Source organism: Gobius niger (assembly GCF_951799975.1).
Source record: "Gobius niger genome assembly, chromosome: 14".
NCBI lineage: Eukaryota > Metazoa > Chordata > Actinopteri > Gobiiformes > Gobiidae > Gobius > Gobius niger.
Window position 1 is genome coordinate 1,460,601 of NC_136865.1, and position 19,365 is coordinate 1,479,965.

Consider the following 19,365-nt stretch of genomic DNA (forward strand, 5'->3'; position numbering starts at 1 on the left):
TCAATATTCCATGTACAATGACAGTGCGCCCCCCAGGCCCTACTGTGTCTCAGCAGCGCCCCCTTGTTTTCCTCGCCTGGGAAAAACGCTAATGTAACTGCGCATGGGCAAGATGTTTAACAAGTGGATTAACAAAACATTTCTCTTCTGAAATGTCCAAACAAGGAAAAATTCTGTGGATTTACTAATTGTGAATATTTGGCGCTGTTTCCTCATCTCCGATAGCAAAGCTCGACAGCGGGACGTAGACCATAGACTGTAAATATAATGGACGTCTCCTCCTCACTCCTCCCCGTTTACCACAATGACCACGCGGGAGGGGGAAGTCATGGCAGGTTTACAGACTCCCCCTCCCCAGCTCTGACGGGGCATGTTCCTAAAAAGGGCATCAGGGCGGGATCTTCACTGTAGACTCGGCCCTTGCGTGATGTGTAGCTCGCACAGCTCCATTATTGTCGATGAGTTTATATGCGTTTGAGTGAGTGAACCCAGGTTTCTCCTGAAGGCCCTGACTGAGACCCCACAGCACGACGCTACATATTTGCTATTACAAGGTTGAGTTGCTCAAATGAAGTACGATTCTGAGCCATGAGGCACCCTGTTATGAGCATCTTCGGTGTGTCTTCCTTCTTATTATTCAGGGCAGTTTTTAGCAGGAGCCGCTCGTCCACTTGCTCGCTGTGGCACTGTGTGATGTGAGCCCTCAGGAGTCTGTGCGGGACGGGTGCTGTGAGAAGACGTGCTGCAGGTCAATCTAAAAAGGTATCCACTAGCGGTTGACCGATATATCGGCCAATATTTGGGGATTTAGCGCCAATAAAAGCTGATATCTCCTGGATGAAAGCGATAGAGAAGTCAGGGCTTTAAAGTTTCACCAACTAAACCTCTGTCATTATGGACATGCTGTGAGTTATTTTGAAGCACAGAACCTGGAGAATTAGTTTTAACCTCCGCAATTGTATTTTTGATCAAAGCTGGGGCAGAAACAATAATTCTAATCACCTTTACTCAAGTAGAACCGGCCACTGCTGGAGTATATCGGTATCGGCAAAAAACAAAAGAAAAGAAAATCGGCATCGGCCTAAGAAAAACGGTCGACCTCTGGTATCTATGCACAAAGATGCTGACTGGAACATGGGACATTCTAGTATCACGTATGTGCAGCTGTCGTACTGGGCATCAGGCCTGTGCTCCGCTCAGAGCGTGTGGAAAGAAGCACTGGCACTAACTCTTTGGAGCTCTCCATATTAGTTAAAGGCCCTGCACCCATGTTTGCTAGTGGGATAAGTCTGGTCCTCCCTCAGTTTGCAGTGGTCCTTCGGTATAACGCGGTTCACCTTTCATGACCTCGCTGTTTCGCCGATTCATTTTTAGTACAATTTTGCATGTTTTTTTTACAGCGTATGAACGCCATATGCACATGGTGTTCTGGGTCCTGATTGGCTAGTCGCAGAGTGAGCCTCCTCTCGCTGCAGAGAGGATCTGTGCACACCACAGAGTCACAGGAGCACAGGCCGGGCATGAGCGGGTCCGACCCGCGTTTCTCTGAGCGTTTCCGCGAAAATAAACACCGCTTTGGTCGTAGCGACGATTGTCTCTTAGTTTGAACAAGTTCACAGCAGAGACGAGAGCAGCTCACGATGTTTCCATCCCCACATCTGTAATCTAACATCTAAAAATCTTATTAGACAGAAAAATGGCACAGTGACACCAGGCATAAGGAGAACCCGTGTGAACTAGAGAAAAATGTATGACGTGTGTGGTGAGCGGGCTTACTGCCTTAAAACATATATAATAGTTGTAAAACATAAAGCTGTCTACTTATTTTTAGAACGTAACCCCTGCGATAAACGAGGGACCACTGGATTGTAAAAGTAGTCCACTGCGTTTGGAGGGTCGTCTCTTCCTGCGTGTGAACCATGGAAACTTAGTGATCTGATGATCATTAGTTCTCACCAGAGGCTCTCCGGCCTTTTTCCTGATGCCGATCATTCTGACCGCGTCCGCCTGCATCAGGGCGCTGTTTACCGCCGCCTCATTGGTCATTTCAGCCGGGGGCGGGACTTCATAACACTTGGAGGCCACCATGTCGTGAGCTTCCAGGAGGGACTGCAACACACACAAAAAAGGATATTTTTCAAATATGTCCACTTTTCAAACTAGAAATAAGGCATATATTAGTTTGATACTTCGCTAAATCATTCACATGAGCATGTAAATCACATACTGATATTACATTTGCACCAATATTAATCTGGGATTGCACGGCACAAAAGCAGGGCTGAATGAACTTTTGGCGCAGCATTGGCTTCTGATTGAATCAACCGCACTTTGTTTTAGCCCTTCCAATCACAACCAAACCTAAAATCCATTCAGTGTTTGTTTAAAACCAGACAAAACCAGGACCAAACCAGGACCAAACCAGGAATAGACCAGGACCAAACCAGGACCAAACCAGGACCAAACCAGGAATAGACCAGGACTAAACCATGAATAACAAACAACTCAAACTAGCCAGTACTTGCCCGAATAGGCCTTAAAAACGGGTGAGCGTCCCCTCCCCGGGTGAGCGTCCCCTCCCTGTGCTCCAGCTCAGTAGGTCAGCCAGGTATTAGCGGCTTATAGCACGGGGCCTTGTGATTGGTCCTCACGCCTCTCTGACTCTCCTATTGGCTGGCTCTGTAAATCCTGTCACGTACGCTGTTCTACACGCAGCTCCCAGAGGAAAAGGCTCAGTATGGACTCTGGGCAGACGCGGGAGGTGCTGTGTTGTATGTAGGCAATTCAAGGCAGGTTTATTTATAAGGTACATTTCATGTCAGAGACAACTCAATGTCCCTGAAACACCAAACACACAAAAATATCACGAAAACACAATAAAAACAAATCAATTCATACAATTACCTAAGGAGAAACATGATATATATATATATATATATATATATATATATATATATATATATATATATATATATATATACGTTTGTTAAAATACGGCCAATTGCCATAGACAGCAGTAAATAAGCATGTTTTCAGCCTGGACTGAGACATAGTCAGGGTGAGGTCTGTCTCACGTCCTCACTGAGGCTGTTCCATGAACCTGAAATGCAGCCTCAGTGTGTTTAGTTGTGACTCTTGGAGGTGAAGACTCGAGCCGCAGCAGTTTGAATATACACGAGTTGCAATCACGGCCGCAAGAACAATCACAAGTGAATTGCAATTTGGTTTTGCTCAATCAGGTCCACTTTCCCCCTGTGCCAAATGCTGCTGAAGGGGATTCTCTTTATAACGTCTCTGTCCACAGTCTGGAGGAGACTGGGGCTGGAACATCATTTGCATGTATGCAGATATTTTGGTACAAAGCAGCTGTGCTTACAAATAATTTATGAAAGCGATATAGAGGACTTTTACTGTTTGATATGTAAGTTAATGTCTTAGATATGACCAAAAAATGTAGTGTAAAGCAGCCTCCTGGCTGGGCCTGGTGTAACATCCTTCAGGCCAGCGCTCACCATTATGATCTATGAGAGAAGGCACACTGAGGCGGCGCTCCACTCTCTGCAGAGGCACAGACGAGTCTCTGGCCTGTGACACACAAGGAATCTGCTGTAAACTGAGTTTGGAGGGACGAGAGGAGCAGCGGAGGCTCACGCTTCAGTTGGAGCATGATAAAGTCTGTCGCCAACTCGATTTTAACCTGAAAAAAGAGCTCCGTTTGCTCTCTCTCGTGCAACACGGACACAAATGTCTTATGTTATGTTTGATTAAGTGATGGATCACATGGTTAAAGTGACACGTGTGTTGAAATCCCACATGGATGATGTGCCGTGGCGCTGTGGCATGTGCTGGCCTTTAGGGTTGGTTTGAATAGAACGACAGAAAGTCATAATCATGGCCTCATAGAATACAGAGATTGGAAAATACAAAAGCCTGACCTTCATTTTCAGTAGTTTTAAGCACCTCACAAAAAGTATTTGTTTCGTAACCCAGTGTTATATTTCAGTCTGCTGGAGAGTTCAGCCAGTATTGTTTTGCAGAGTGCAGTATACAATATTAATATTATTATACCCTTTTTATTATTATTATCTCCATCTATGTCCCCAAATATGCTGCAAACATGTTTATATGTAATGTTTCATTTTCCTGAGACCTGCTGTGACATTTATTCATTCACCAAACAAAAAAATGATATAAAATGAATACATATTGTTACAGTTGTTTTTGTTTTGTTATCTAGACCAGCGGTTCTCAGCTGGTGTAGCTTTGGGCTCAATGTGTCCCCGTGACCCCAAAAGATTATTTGCAGTTTTGCCATTTTTAGCGACATTTAAAACTAAAAGTCACCATTTCTTTAAACATGAGCAGAATGAGCCCCACACTTTGGGTTGCCAGATCACTGCTTAAGTGGAGTCAATAAAAATAAATAATGATATTGGCTTACACTTGTATTGTGCTTTACAAGTCTGTGTTGCCAGGTTTCTCAAAGCGCTACACTGTCATCGTTATTCATTCACTCCATATGTGGTGGTGGTAAGCTACTGCTGTAGCCACAGCTGCCCTGGGGTAGACTGACAGAAGCGAGGTAACCAGTCTGTGCCATCGGCCCCTCACCACCACCAACCACTCACTCACTACATTCACCCAGGGCAGAGCTGTGCTGGGGGCCCGAAAATGCACTAGGGGGCCCTACAGTGCGCATCCCAAGACTACTGGACGAAGAGTGAACCCATTTACTGTTAAAAACATGCAATAGTACCAGAGGGGGAACATAATCACCTCAATTGGGGTGTGAGAACCACTATCCCTTTGGTGTTTGGACTATTTCCCCCAGTTTTTAAAATGGTCACATTCTCTGACCTCTGGTCCCTGACCCACAGTTTGGGAACCACTGATTTGAAACTAACTGACACCTGCACCTGACGGTTATTTCTATCTTACCACTGAGAATTAGCCTGACAGTAATTTGTGTTAGACCAAGCACATTCAGAGAACTAGAGTTACTGAAAGTAACTGCGCTCATGAGAACTGAGTGGATTCAATTCCCCTTTGAGACAATTATGTACAACGGCTTTACTCTCGTCTATTCACCAAACTACTGTCTGATACTAGTTTAAATGAGCGTGTGGCCGATACAGCCCCGAGTCCACGTTTAAGCCAGAGAAAACCAGAGGTGAGGCGAGCACCGGGAGAGGCGAGCACCGGGAGGGGCGAGCACCGGGAGACAGACCGAGCACCGGGAGACAGACCGAGCACCGGGAGACAGACCGAGCACCGGGAGAGGCGAGCACCGGGAGGGGCGAGCACCGGGAGAGGCGAGCACCGGGAGGGGCGAGCACCGGGAGACAGACCGAGCACCGCGAGGGGCGAGCACCGGGAGACAGACCGAGCACCGGGAGAGGCGAGCACCGGGAGGGGCGAGCACCGGGAGACAGACCGAGCACCGGGAGACAGACCGAGCACCGGGAGACAGACCGAGCACCGGGAGAGGCGAGCACCGGGAGAGGCGAGCACCGGGAGGGGCGAGCACCGGGAGACAGACCGAGCACCGCGAGGGGCGAGCACCGGGAGACAGACCGAGCACCGCGAGGGGCGAGCACCGGGAGAGGCGAGCACCGGGAGGGGCGAGCACCGGGAGACAGACCGAGCACCGGGAGGGGCGAGCACCGGGAGACAGACCGAGCACCGGGAGGGGCGAGCACCGGGAGGGGCGAGCACCGGGAGGGGCGAGCACCGGGAGAGGCGAGCACCGGGAGACAGACCGAGCACCGGGAGACAGACCGAGCACCGGGAGGGGCGAGCACCGGGAGACAGACCGAGCACCGGGAGGGGCGAGCACCGGGAGACAGACCGAGCACCGGGAGGGGCGAGCACCGGGAGACAGACCGAGCACCGGGAGGGGCGAGCACCGGGAGAGGCGAGCACCGGGAGACAGACCGAGCACCGGGAAACAGACCGAGCACCGGGAGACAGACCGAGCAGGGCGCCTTGGGGCCCTCCTGCTCATCTACTTCAGCAGACTGCTCCATTTTGCTGTCATATGTGGCAAAGGAGGCGGAGAGTGAGGCTGTTACAGAGTCTGTCGTCGTAAGAACATGTTGATTAATGTTCTTACGATGTAGGGGTGACATCATACACTGTACGACTGCTACTGCTATTGTTCCTTGTTGTTGTTTTGTTTACATTGATAGTACTGTGTGAAATGAAATGTTTTATCATACTGAGTTGGGGGAAGGCGCTCATAAGCTTCTTGCTTCGGCCCACTGCTTTTGAGCAAAATGTATGCTCAAAAAAAAAATATATATAATGAATCAGCCTAACAACACACTGAGATACGGGGCCTTTGCGGCTGCAGGGGCCCCGCAACTTACTTTATCTGCGTATAGGAAAAAACATCTCTGCAGTAGGACTGGGTATCGATTCAGAGTGTGATTTCGATTCTCTTCACAAGGGCCCGATTCGATTCGAATGGTTAGACATTCTCAGAATAATTAATGCTGCAAACAGTAGAAACTAACTCTGACTTGGTATATTAGTAAAATATAAATATTTATATTAAAGCAGTACTAAGTAACAAGTTTACCTTAATAAATCCTTCCCGTAGTCCCTGTGGGGGTAATGCAAGTGTTTATGGGATGATTGGAGGGTCTTTCATCTCCCCCTGGTGTCTCTGGCCAGAAAACCATGTTTGCAACTTGACTGCCACCGGACCGGAGCAAGCAATACACACTAATAGAGTCACGAAGAAGAAGCTAACATGCTAACGGGCAAAGCTAAGTGCGGGCTAGCGCCACTTTAAACAGTATTTACAGCCAGGTTAAATAAAATGATCTCCATTGTATAATTGGATGTACAATATCCCTCTGTCCCTTCGCCTTTTCTGTCAGTGTAGTATTTACTCTCCAAGACAATTAATAAATTAAAAAATCACAACTTGCTACGACACCTGCAGTTGCGCTTTTGGCCTCCAGGGGCAAGAGTTACTTAATACTGCTTTAAGAATTGAACTCCTCTTTGTTGTCATGTAGTGACGCACTGGCACAGCCCCTTTGACAGTAAACAACATGGCTGCCTCAACACAGCGGACTGAAGCTGTCTATGGCAAAAGTTTTGGAAATAAACCTTTGTTTGGAAGGTGTGCGGGACAAGGAAACGCGCAAAAGCCATTTCATATCCAGGGGAGCAATGTTTTTTGCTGTGCTGTAACATTGCTCCCTGGAGGACTAGAGGGACGAGCTGGCACTGCACAAGAGGAGCAGGAAAAAAGTAAGTCTAAAGTTATTGTCGATTGAAATGCACGATCTTAGAAGCGATTTTAGGCTTTTTTGAATTGATATCGGCCTATTCAAAGGAAAATCGATTCAAATTGATTAATTACACCCAGCCCTGCTCTGCAGGCGTCCTGGTGTTCCCAAATGGTCTCTCTTCCGAATACCAGCCCGGCGGGATCGGGCAAAGGCAGTATGGCCCTAAACAGAGTTGAGTAACTCCTTCAATATTCTATCTTAATAGTTGAGCCGGTCTGTACTCAATGTTGTTCACGTCCAAGCAGCTTAAGGACACTCAGGTGGATTTGTAGCAGCTTTTATAAACCACTACGAGCACATTGCTGCATACATATGGAATTAGCCTTTCAAATATGACAAAGGTGACCCCAGAGCTGGTACAGGGTAAATCCAGACTTTCACTGGGGTGGACTATCCTCGGCTAACACATGGAACATTTACAAAACGTTTTGAACCAAGATGTGAACATTCTGGTGATCCTGCATGGAAAGGTTTATGCTCTCAGTCGTTTAAGCTCTGAGGATGATTTAGGCTGGACAAAACAACATGGCTGATGGACTGAGTAGTAGTAGGAGTAGGAGTAGTGATAGTAATAGTCGTAATAGTAGTAATAGTAATAGTAGTAGTGGTTGTACCTGGAAGTGCGGCTCCTGCAGGATGCGTGTCAGCTCGGCTGCACTCTGATCCTTACTCTTCAGTTGCTTGATGTCTCCCAGGATCTCGCTGACCAGCTCCACGTTGTTGTCCTGCACTGCCTCCAGCCGCACCTCGTCCAGAGGCTCCTGGCTCTAGGATTAACACAGAGGCTTAGTGTAGCGGCGGTCAGCAGGGAGCTCAACACGTGTGACCGACGTAATACCGCACTGTTCAGAAGGACCTGGCAGACCTTTGTCAAACCCACCTTTTATATTCATAACATACCACCGGAGTATGGAATGAACGAATAATGCACAGAATGGTGAAATTACTTTTAGCACCTGAAAAAGCGCTGATGCATTACTAATTTGACAGGATGAATCACTGTCCACTGTGAAAAGTCCTGCCTCTGCATGAGATTATCTGAGCAAACTCCAAAACCACGACGTCATGGTCCTCGTGCGTCTGATTTGTGAAGTCGCTCCATCCAAATAGAAGCCTCCTGTTTTGTTAGTTTAACTCACTCACTCTGTTTGCCATGTTTTCATTTGGCAGGTAATGTCATTAGGAACATAAATTGTATTATTTATGGGTGTCTTTCCGAGAATATTGGTAATTATGTCTAGTTTACATTTGTGCACTTGGTACACTGAACACTTCTGTGGGCATATAAAATAATAGTGTCTTGAAAACATTCTTTTGTGCACTACAGCATTAACAGTTTATAACAGGGGAGTGCTGGGAGTTTTATTATTTAAATGGGCCCATGTATCTCTATATTCACCGCGTGGAGCTGACTTCCATGTTGCAGGGCCAGAGGATCTGCTGAAGGGACGGATTTAGCCCCCAGGCCTGGATTTATCTTGTGTTACAGTGAGTTACTCACCGTGGGGCTCTCCATGATGCCTCGCAGAAACAGCAGATCGATGTCTTTGACCCCTCCTCCTCCTGTGCTGGGGGGCTGCTCCTCTGGGACATTGTCCAACACCTGCTGCATGGCTGTGGACAGAGACACAAGTGAGGACAGTTATTTAGGGGAAAACGTTCTTGCTCTCTCTCCTCAGCTCTTCCCAAAGTAAAGTCATCAGCATCAGCAGGAGTGGATTGTCCTCTGTGCCCATTAACTCAAAGTGCTTCTTAAAAATCCTGGCATAAGTCTACCCCTTATTCTGACAAACCTCCATTTCCGTCCACACTCAGAGAGAGCACTAAATGTGCACAGAGACTCTTTATGCATAAACTATATATCAATAAAATGTCCTGTTTTGTCCAAACAAAATAACGATTTCCTCTATTTTAGACAAGTGCCTTTGACTTCTGCTTTGTCGTTTACTGATATTTTGTTCCATTTTTATTTAAATTCACATGACTTAGTACTGGATTTGTGCAAACTCGTTCCAGTAGAGTCCAAAATACTGTGGGCCAGATCTTGTGGCGGCGCACGGGGCGGCGCAGGCTCTTGGCGAATTATTTTCCGAGTGGCGGAGCTGTATGTGCCATTGGCCTCCGCCACCTGTGAGGGGGCGTCACAAGAGGAGGCGACTGCACTGATGGAAACACGGCTGACATTCACTTCCTCGTTTACATTGCGCTGGCTTGCGTTCTTTCTTAAGCCTTAGGCTCTCACAGGTCAAACTAAAAACTTTATTTACCCCATCGTGAGCTAAACCATCGTGAGCTAAACCATGTTCACGTCTCCAGAGAAAAAGAGCTACAGCGTCCGCTGTGGCGCGGATCGGCCGCGCTTGGCGTGAACGCGAAGCAAAACAAAAGCACATGTTCACCCCCCACTCCCACACAACCACTCTCCTGGAGGCGGAGTCGATCTGGTTGGAGGAAAATGTGTGTCTCCACCCACTTAAATGCGCCAAGTCTGGAGTGGCAAGATCACAAAGTGCGCCCCGACTGAGCGCAAAATGTCACGCTATCGTCTCCGTTTTGATGCACAAGATCGGGCCCTGTATGTTTTGTAGCATTGGCTACAGATCATATCGTCCACGTACAAATATTACGCACAGATTTTTGTCTGTGATTTCATTGATCCATAGGAATGTCAAGACATCTTCCAATCAGGAGTTTTGGTAGTTTCACATGATGAGATGTTTGTCTGTGATAATATAGTGAATTGCTTTCTCCAGTCCGTTCATAACAATGGAAATGCCCCCACCCCAACCATTAGACATCATTAGACATTGTTTGTGTGAGCTCTCAGTCATACAGGAGTTTTACATCATAGACAAAGGTTTTTGAGCTGTCATCAGTACTGGACATTCCGCCTCTCATCCAAGAAGGTTGTTGCAGATCGTCGGCTCGGGAGGGACGGTCTGCTGTAGACAGTCCCTCCCGAGCCGACGATCTAGCAACAACCATCCAAGATGATCTCAGGCAGCAGGCAGGCTTTATAAAGAGCTCTGGTCTTTAAAGGTCCGCCTGCTGCTCCAATGAAGCAAAATACTACTCCAGTTACATTATGAGTGCTGTCAATCCATGCATTTTAATCACTGTTCATTATGATACAATTATTAGATTCATTACTAATACCAGGCTGGCATAAAACGGGAATTTGTTCACATTTCATTAAGATAAAACTCTATGTGAAAAACCTAACTGCTTACGATATGTGAAGTATATGAAGAAAGTGCTCTGTCTGCGCTCCAGACTCAGAACATATGACTAAAGCGTTAACTTTTACAGACCTACTGATGACATGGTTACAAACTGAAAGCAGTTTTGCATAATTCAAGTAAAGTGAGACATTTTTTGGTTGAAGCCCCAGGAAACGTCTGAAAACATTTAATCTGTATTTTTGTCTCTTCACAAACATTTAGGTCTCATCGATAAATTGAATTACAATACTTTCCTCCTCCTTTGTGTACTAAAAATATAATACATAACATGCCGCTGTGATGTTCATGTCTTTCTTTTGACGCTCCGTCACTCCAGTCCAGAAACTGTCAGAAAAAACAGTGTTTGTAGACAGAAGGACTGGAGAAGAAGAAGAAGAAGAAGAAGAAGAAGATCTTTATTTATATAGCGCCTTTCACAGACATATAGTCACAAAGCGCTTTACATGAGACAATTGTACATTCATTCCACACTCGGTGGTGGTAAACTACGTTTGTAGCTTCAGTTTCCCCTGGGGGAGACTGTCAGAGGCGCTTTCGCGACTACACACGTCTGCGCCAACGGACCCTCTGACCACCACCATACATTCACTCACACACATCATTCATCCTGGCCTATTGTGCATGTTTTTAGTGGTAGGGGAAACCGGAGTACCCGGAGGAAACCTACGCAGACACGGGGAGAACATGCAAACTCCACACAGAAAGGCCCCGTCCCTGGTGGGAATCGAACCCGGACCTTCTAGCTGTGAAGCGAGAGCGCTAAGCGCTGCGCTACCGTGCCGCCACAAATCAAGATCAAAATAGACGAGTCACTGTTTATTTTCACATCTAAAAATGCTAAAAGCCTTCATGTCCATGCAGGAGTCAGGAGTACATCAGGGAGTCCTCAGCCTGATGCCACATAAGATCAGACTCTGCTTTCTGCAGGAGTATCGTATATACTCAGCACCAGAGTCACAGTGCACAGGCTATGGGGATGCAGCGATTCTCCATATTATATCAAATCATTCCATACATCCTCTTTGATTCAATACACAAATAGTTTAGTTTTAGCTTAGTTTATTTTGAGCAATTTTACATTCATGTTGTCTTTCATACAGTTGTGGATGCTCAAAAGGGAATAGGCTGAAGCTATAAGCTTATAAGTGCCTACCCCATATTATTAAATATACATTTACATAACATAATAGATTATACGGTCTAGATTACACTGACTTTAGATACAAGCAAGTATAAATATTGTAGATCGTTTCCTCTGCACTCTCACTGAGCGGCCGTTTCGGCGAGCAACAACTAGAGAACGCACCGCCTTCGCACAGATCAGCTGTGGCAGGATTTTGCTATCAATTATAATGACCAGGGGAAGATAATGGTGTCCGGAAACAACCAACATGAGCTCCATCTACGGCGCCATGCCTGGGACAGCTGTCAGCGAGCAGGACAGACCCGGCTTTAGCCTCGCCTCCGATAAACACAAGAAACTCACCGGTGCTGTTGGAACATGTGTCAAAGCGCTGAAGTCTGAGGGTGCCAGTGACTTATGAAAACAATAGATTACATTACAATATACTTTTGAACACTTTATCTGGTAAACCCAGGAGGGAATGAGCTGCATCAATGTCAAAGTAAGGTTATTGTATGTGATGCTGACATGTCGTTATCATGAGGAAAGCAGCAGCCGCACGTGTTACTATAAAATGCACGAGTCTGTTGACTATTGAACATGGAGTCAGCACACATAAGCTTTCTTGCTTCAGCTGACTCCTTAAAATAAGACTGTACGCAGCTCAAACAAAGGTCAAAATGTCACAGAGCTTAGCGTTTGAATATTTTGCACTAGAACCTGATACAATACAGCAGATAGTGTCATTCGGCTTTGAGGAATTTTTGCTCGTCAACAAAATAATACAAAAACAAATAGAACTTGCATTTTCAGTATTAAATGTATGGAATGGAAATCGTGACCTTCATATTGAAATACATATCGAATCGTGACAGTGAATGGTTGCACCCCGAGCACAGACGTCAGGCTGGTTTCAAATGTGAGAGTGTGGAGACAGAGTCAGGGCTGGCACACATAGTTTATAATATGTCATCAAAATGTGACTTTTTTTCTTCCGTTTGGGCTAAAACTGTATTTAATAATAATGTGCTGTATTTTGTAATCAAGTTCAAATTTTGCAATTCCCTTACTATATAATGCAGTAACAAGCACAAAGGTCCCGCTCGAATATTTGATGGTTCCGCCTTTAGTTTGAGTACAGAACCCTCTCTGTGGTGTTGGTTCAATAAGCTTCTGCCACGTCCAAAAGAACCAGTGTTACATTCATTTTTCACCAAAATCTCATACTGATGATAGGAGAGTGTGACCACTGTGCAAAGTCCTCTCCACCAGAGCCCAAAGATTGTCAATGGGGTTCAGATCTGGTGGGTGGATAACCTGGTCGGTCAGGTCGTCACACCTGACCAGCTGAAGCAGCTGCAGGTCAGAGCAGTGCATTACAGCGATTCCCATAGATATAATGTAATAAAGATGAGTGGGTCCCATTCAGCCCCATTCATTGGAAAAAGTATAAACTAGTGGTAGGCCGTTATCGGCGTTAACGTGCTGCGTTAACGCGAGACTCTTATCGGGCGATAATCTATTCTCGTTAATCTATTCTCAAAGCTGGGTTGGGAGCTGGGTCTACACTCTGCAAGCTATGATGACTTTCACCGTGATATTTTAAGGTCAGCACACATTACACGACTTGTATGCCCAATTCTGGACGCACAGGAGAAACATGAGTGAATATTGTGTCTCCAAAGCGACACACAGAAGCAGCGGCCAATGACAGAGTGAAAAACACCGCAGCGCCTCCCTCTTTCAAAACAGCAACAAAAACAACTCATTTCATGGCCACAGCCCCACACGAAACAGCCCCACAGGAAACAGCCCCACACGAAACGGCCCCACACGAAACAGCCCCACACGAAGCAGCGAAACTTTATCACCAAAAGTTCACGAGAGCCTTTTCCAGGTAAATTTCAACCACAAGCAGAGTTTAACCGCGGCACTTACTGAGTTTGGAGACGGACTTTACAGCTACTTTTCTCCGAGTCCGTTAGCCTCTCTTTCTCCGCTCACCACTGTCTCCTCCGCCTCGCGGCTGAGGCCCGTTTCCTTTTCTTATTAAATCCAAAGAAATACGTCCCGCATCTTCGTGTTGTCGACGTTTATCTCCATTTTGACAGAACTCTCGCCAAGTTGAAGCTCGTAGTAGCAGCAGCTGCAGCAGCATGAGCTGCGTTGTTGTGACAGTGATCACGTGACACTGTTGACAGTGTTGACCAATCAGGAGACGCGCACATGTTTCCCACGCTCACAAACAGAGGCCTATATTTTCTGATCTGGTAAGACGGCCCACATTACCCGTAAATAAATACTTGGGGACTCCTGCCACAGCTGTCCCATGTTCTTTAGCAGGTCATAGTTGCAGAAGAGGAGATTTAGTTTGACACAAAGCTACTGACTGTAAACAGTTCATCAGGACCTCTAATGTCGGCCTACAGTTCAAACTTGATGTTTAACTGAAAAAACAGTTAGTAAACACAAGTGCATCTTCTTCAACATTAATTATTTTCATCACCAATTATCATAGTAGAACGTTCTCATGCAGTTTGTGATGCATTTTGGAAACAGGAGATGAGCCCCTGGTCTAACTCGTTCTCAAAGACTTACTTTTAGTCATTATTTGGGCAGCACACATATTCTGAATCGCTTCGGCAGAATTCAAGCGAGCCATTTTAATCTAGATTAATCTAGATTAATTTCAAAATTAATCTAGATTAATCTAGATTAAAAAAATTAATCCATGCCCATTGCCCACCTCTAGCATAAACCTAAATATAAACCAGCGTGGTTACAAATATTTCACCCAGCGTGGTCACATGGGTCACAGCGATTTTTAGAAAAAGAATAAGTCTTTGGAGCCAGGCTTTGAAGCCGTTCCAGGGAGCATTGATTCTAATGGGACTTCAAATGTTCCAAGTGTCTCTTGGAGTCGCCCCTGGCCACCAGGGGGTGGTATTACAGCAATGCCAGCTCCCCACCATGAGGACCATAGAGAAGCATGTTCCTTGACCATTAACAAAATCAAGATTTTACACATTATGAACGTCAGGATCATTGACATCTGAGAGAGAAACAGAATATGAAGCGCTAAACAAATGTAACATGTTTGCACAACTCCAAACTTAAGTTAGGAGCTTTTATACTTCCCACTGGGGAAAAGGATATTTGGATGGTTGCCAAGGATACAGCACTGCCTCAAATAACTGCAGTTTGGCAAATAGCTAATTGCACCCAGTGAAATTACAATGTTGATGTAACTGTGATCACTGAGAGTTTGTACAGATGTAACACACTGTTGTTTACCACGCAACCTCTGCAACAATGTCCATATAACAGCCTTACAACAGAAAGAGGATCTCATAAAGTTGTCTGTGATAAAACCAAACAAAGTCCAGGCATATAGATCTGGAGGAGAGGACAGTCCCAACAAGGCTGACCTGGTCAGGTCAGAGGAGGATCTGCCTCGGCTGAATCTTAGTTTGAATATTTTAAGTCTGCAACAGTCAAAGAGCCCATGGAAGATCAATGCAAATGACAAAGAAAAAAATCTATAAAAAGTGACCTGGCCCAGAGGCAGCAGCGCAGGAGGATCCACAAGTAATTTACAATAACTTTAAGCACAGTCACTTTGTTCCAAGTCAGTCCACACTGAGGCCACTGTCATCTCCTGTGAACTAAAGCTCTAACTGATCTCTCAGTTTGTGTGAACTCAATCCTGATTTGATCAACATTTGCAATATCAGTGAATAGCAATTAGATGTTTCCAAAATCCCTTCAGCTGGAGCAGAACCAATGAGTACATTACCAGTGGTGATTAAAGCACTTCACTTTTGTTCAGATGAGAAGAAATACAAATACGCATTCTGTCAAGAACTGGGTTCTTCTTAGACGTAGGACTGCAGAGCACCGTGCCTGCTCAGAGAAGGCAGTTGGGAATTGTTTGAAGAAAGTTTAAAAATGTGGTAGTTATAATGAATAAAACCTTCAAAAGTTGTATCCTGTGTTATTATTTAGTCCTGTGAGTGGATCTAGCAAAAGCAGATTTTTTGTTATGTAGTAAATCACATAGACCTATATTAATTTATGATTGTTTAAACCTGCTAAAGGATATCTGAAAATAATTCAAGGCCTTGAAAAATATCATAAAATAAAATAATTACAGTATTAAATACCTTGAATTGTGCAGAATGAATACTATATACTGTTCAGAGCCAATGACTACATGTTAGTACATAAGTACATACAAATATAAAGTGTGGAGTGTATCCACCACCTCACAAATCCCACTTAAAACCCTGCCAGTGTCCCATTGGCTCAAAACTCTTGCCAATTCAAATATTTAAGAGTGCTCTCGACTTCAAGCAGCATATTAAGAAAATTGTAAATATAATTAAATTCAATTTATATATATATATATTGAATTGAATACATATTGAATATATATATATATATATATATATATATTATAGAAAACGCAATCTCAATGGCCGCCGCCTGGGCGCCGCCATGTTTATTTCCCATACCGACTTTGAAGCTAAGCAGGGAAGGGCCTGGTTAGGACTGGGATGGGAGACCGTTTGGGAAGACCAGGAAGCCTGGCGACAGTACTGAGTGTGTGCGTGGACATCCGCGGCCGGCCCCCACGTGACGGTCCCACCGGCCGCGGGCATTGGCCACGGGTCCATATGGACCGCGGTGCTGCTGTCCGAGGACAACCCGCTGTCACAAAAACGCGAGTGCACGAGATCTGACTACCGTGCGTGTGCGCGCATCCAAACAGGGCGATGTGTGTGTGTGTGCGCGCGTGTGTGTGTGTTCGTGTGTGTGTGTGTGTATGTATGTGTGCGCGTGCATCCACACAGGGCGATGTGTGCGTGTGTGTGCGTACGTGTGTATGTGTGTGCGCGCGCATCCACACAGGGCGATGTGTGCGTGTGTGTATGTGTGTGCGTGTGCGTGCGTGCCCAAAACCTGCTCAAACACGAGCCTCTAATCACACGCGCTGCTCCGACTGATTTATCCTCCGTGTGAGTAAAAGCGAAAATGAAACTACCACTTAACGAGCGCATGGCCTGCACTGCGTAGTTTTTTTTCTTTTTTTTTTTCCTTGCTGCTGTACCATTTGCTTTTTATTTTGCTTTCAGGTATTGTGAGCCCAGAGGTACATTTGATTCTAAAGCAGCTTTGAAAGCATTGCCAATTTTTTTGTAAGGTTATAAATACTGTCTAATAACGATCATTAGGCTATTTCAGTTCAAAACCTACTCATTATTTTTTTTATTGTACACTACCGTGATGGACCAAACCGCGGGTCCTGCACTTTGAACCAAAGCGTTAGAGCTGAACCCCTAATATTTATCCATAATTATTCAACTGTCTCTTGAATCCTGTTCCCCGAGTTTAGCGAAAATATTGTCGTACTTTATAAGAGAGGAGCACGGGTGCATCAAACACTCCAATTGCAGTTTGTTTGAAAAAATTTTTAGCCTTCATTCTTTTACACATTTGTAGTGGCCATAGTTTTTGGAATGGGTTGGGAACCACTGGTCTACAGCTGAACTGTGTGACGGGTTGGACATTTCTTTGTAATCACTCACAATCTCAGAATATCACATGTGGAGACTAGCGAGGCCCGGCCGAAGGCCGGGTCTCAGCTAGTAAATATATATATACATACACACACACACACACACACACACACACACACACACACACACACACACACACACACACACACACACACACACACACGTGGTATATAGTTATACCACATGATCCCACATGAGACCAACATGAATCCATCAAGTCTCTCTTTAAGAGAACATTAAGAACTCTGGATAGAAAGCCTTTACATTATCATTACTCTACCACAAGTAAGTATAATAATTTAGATGTTGGATGCCTGCATCATATTTAACAGCCTTGCCCCTCCATCATTAATGAATTTGACATCAAAACTAAGCAACACTCAGAGCTCTGACCAGAGGAGACTGTAATATCCAACCATAGGCACCAATTTATGTTCTTCCCAGTGGGTGCCCAGTCCAAAAAAAAAGTCAATAAAAAGTCAGGGTGGGGATCTCCCGGTGCTCTACCTATGGAGCTAAACGAGTGGAGTGAAATGGCGCCGCAGCGCAAAGATTCATCTTATGAACCGCCCGCACTCGTGTATTTGCAGATAACAGTGCCGGCTTTACAGGTTTGGTGATATTTATTGAATCATTTTGCAATAGGCCAAATTCGCCTAGGTCCCCAAATATTGGAGTGGAGCACCCACAGGATAAGTGCCTATGTGTGCAACGACGCAGGACTAAATTCAGTCAAATGGTGGAGTCTATCAGAGGCACTCAGTCATGGAACACACTGTCTGCTCATGTCAGGAACTGTGACAATTACCACATCTTTAAAAAGGTCCTAAAAACAATTGTGCACTCACCGCTAGATTATCAGTGTAAGTTCTTGGGCGTGTTTATCTCACCTGTTACTGTCCTTTTACCTGACCTCAGTGACCGTAACTTTGTTCTGATGTACCATGTCTGTATTACTCTTCTGTCAATTAATGCTTCTGTAACTGCTTTAGGACAACGGATGTAATTTAGCTATTATGCTAATTCTGGTACATTTACATTGAGGCCTGACCCGAGGGGGGTCCTAGCCCTTTTGCTTTATTAAATCAGCGTATTACTTTAAAATAGTGTTTTTTCCCAATGAGAAGCAAGAAGTACTTGCACTCAAGAAGTATTTGCACTTAGGTAAATGGAATTGATTGCCTTTGCTGGATGTGGTGCTTTGTTTGTCTACTGCTGCATATAGGCGGTTGAAGAAGACACAATAACAGTACCATGTCTGCTAACAAAAGTGTGACAATACAGCCTCCCCTAAACTGTTCATTGAAGCTGAAGCAGAAACGGCTGCAGTGGCTCAGAAATACATGAAGACTCATTTTCAAACAGTCTTGTTCACTGATGAGGCCGTGTGACCCTGGATGGTCAGATGGATGGAGTAGTGGATGGTTAGTGAATGGCCACCATGTCCCAACAAGGCTGTGATGTCAGTAAGGGGGGGCGGAGTCATGTTTTGGGCTAGAATCATGGGGAGAGAGCTGGTCGGCCCCTTTAGGATCCCTGAAGGTGTGAAAATGACCTCTGAAAAATGACCACTGTCTTCCATGGTGCAAAAAGAAGAGCCGTGCTTTCCCGAACAAAATCATCTTCATGCATGACAACGCACCATGTCCTGCTGTAAAGAAAACCTCTGCATCACTGGCTGCTATGGGCATAAAAGGAGAGAAACTCATGATGTGGACCCCCTCCTCCCCTGACCTCAGCCCTATTGAGAACCTTTGGAGCCTCAACAAAAAAAAAAAAACTTCTATGAGGGTGGGAGGCAGTTTTCATCCAAACAGCAGCTCTCGGAGGTTATTCTAACATCTTGCAAAGAAATCCAAGCAGAAACTCTCCAAAAACTCACAAGTTTAATGGATTTAAAAATGCTGAATCAAAGAAGGGCTCCTATGTTAAAATATAACTTCACCTGTTAAGATGTTTTTGACAGAAATAGCTTTTGATTTCAGTAAATATGACCCCCTAATGCTGCGAATTCAACAAATGACCATTTTCAGTTAATTGCAAGCTTTAAAATGTATTGAAACGATGAGTTGCATAATAACTTGGAACAGTAGATTTTGAGTTTTTTTACTATATTT

The 19,365-nt window shown here is 45.1% G+C and overlaps 1 protein-coding gene across 2 annotated transcripts in view; it reads right to left on the bottom strand.

Annotated features, from left to right (window-relative positions):
* Nucleotides 1–19,365, bottom strand: part of pals2b (protein associated with LIN7 2, MAGUK p55 family member b) — a 53,275-nt gene that overhangs the window by 8,787 nt on the left and 25,123 nt on the right. For both annotated transcript variants that reach the window (XM_079570552.1, XM_079570551.1), the window contains 3 exons: nucleotides 8,806–8,918; nucleotides 7,919–8,071; nucleotides 1,957–2,109 (listed from right to left, as the gene is read on the bottom strand). In XM_079570552.1, coding sequence (XP_079426678.1) covers nucleotides 1,957–2,109; nucleotides 7,919–8,071; nucleotides 8,806–8,916 — 417 coding nt within the window. In that variant the 5' untranslated portion in view covers nucleotides 8,917–8,918. The remainder of the gene's footprint in view (nucleotides 1–1,956; nucleotides 2,110–7,918; nucleotides 8,072–8,805; nucleotides 8,919–19,365) is intronic.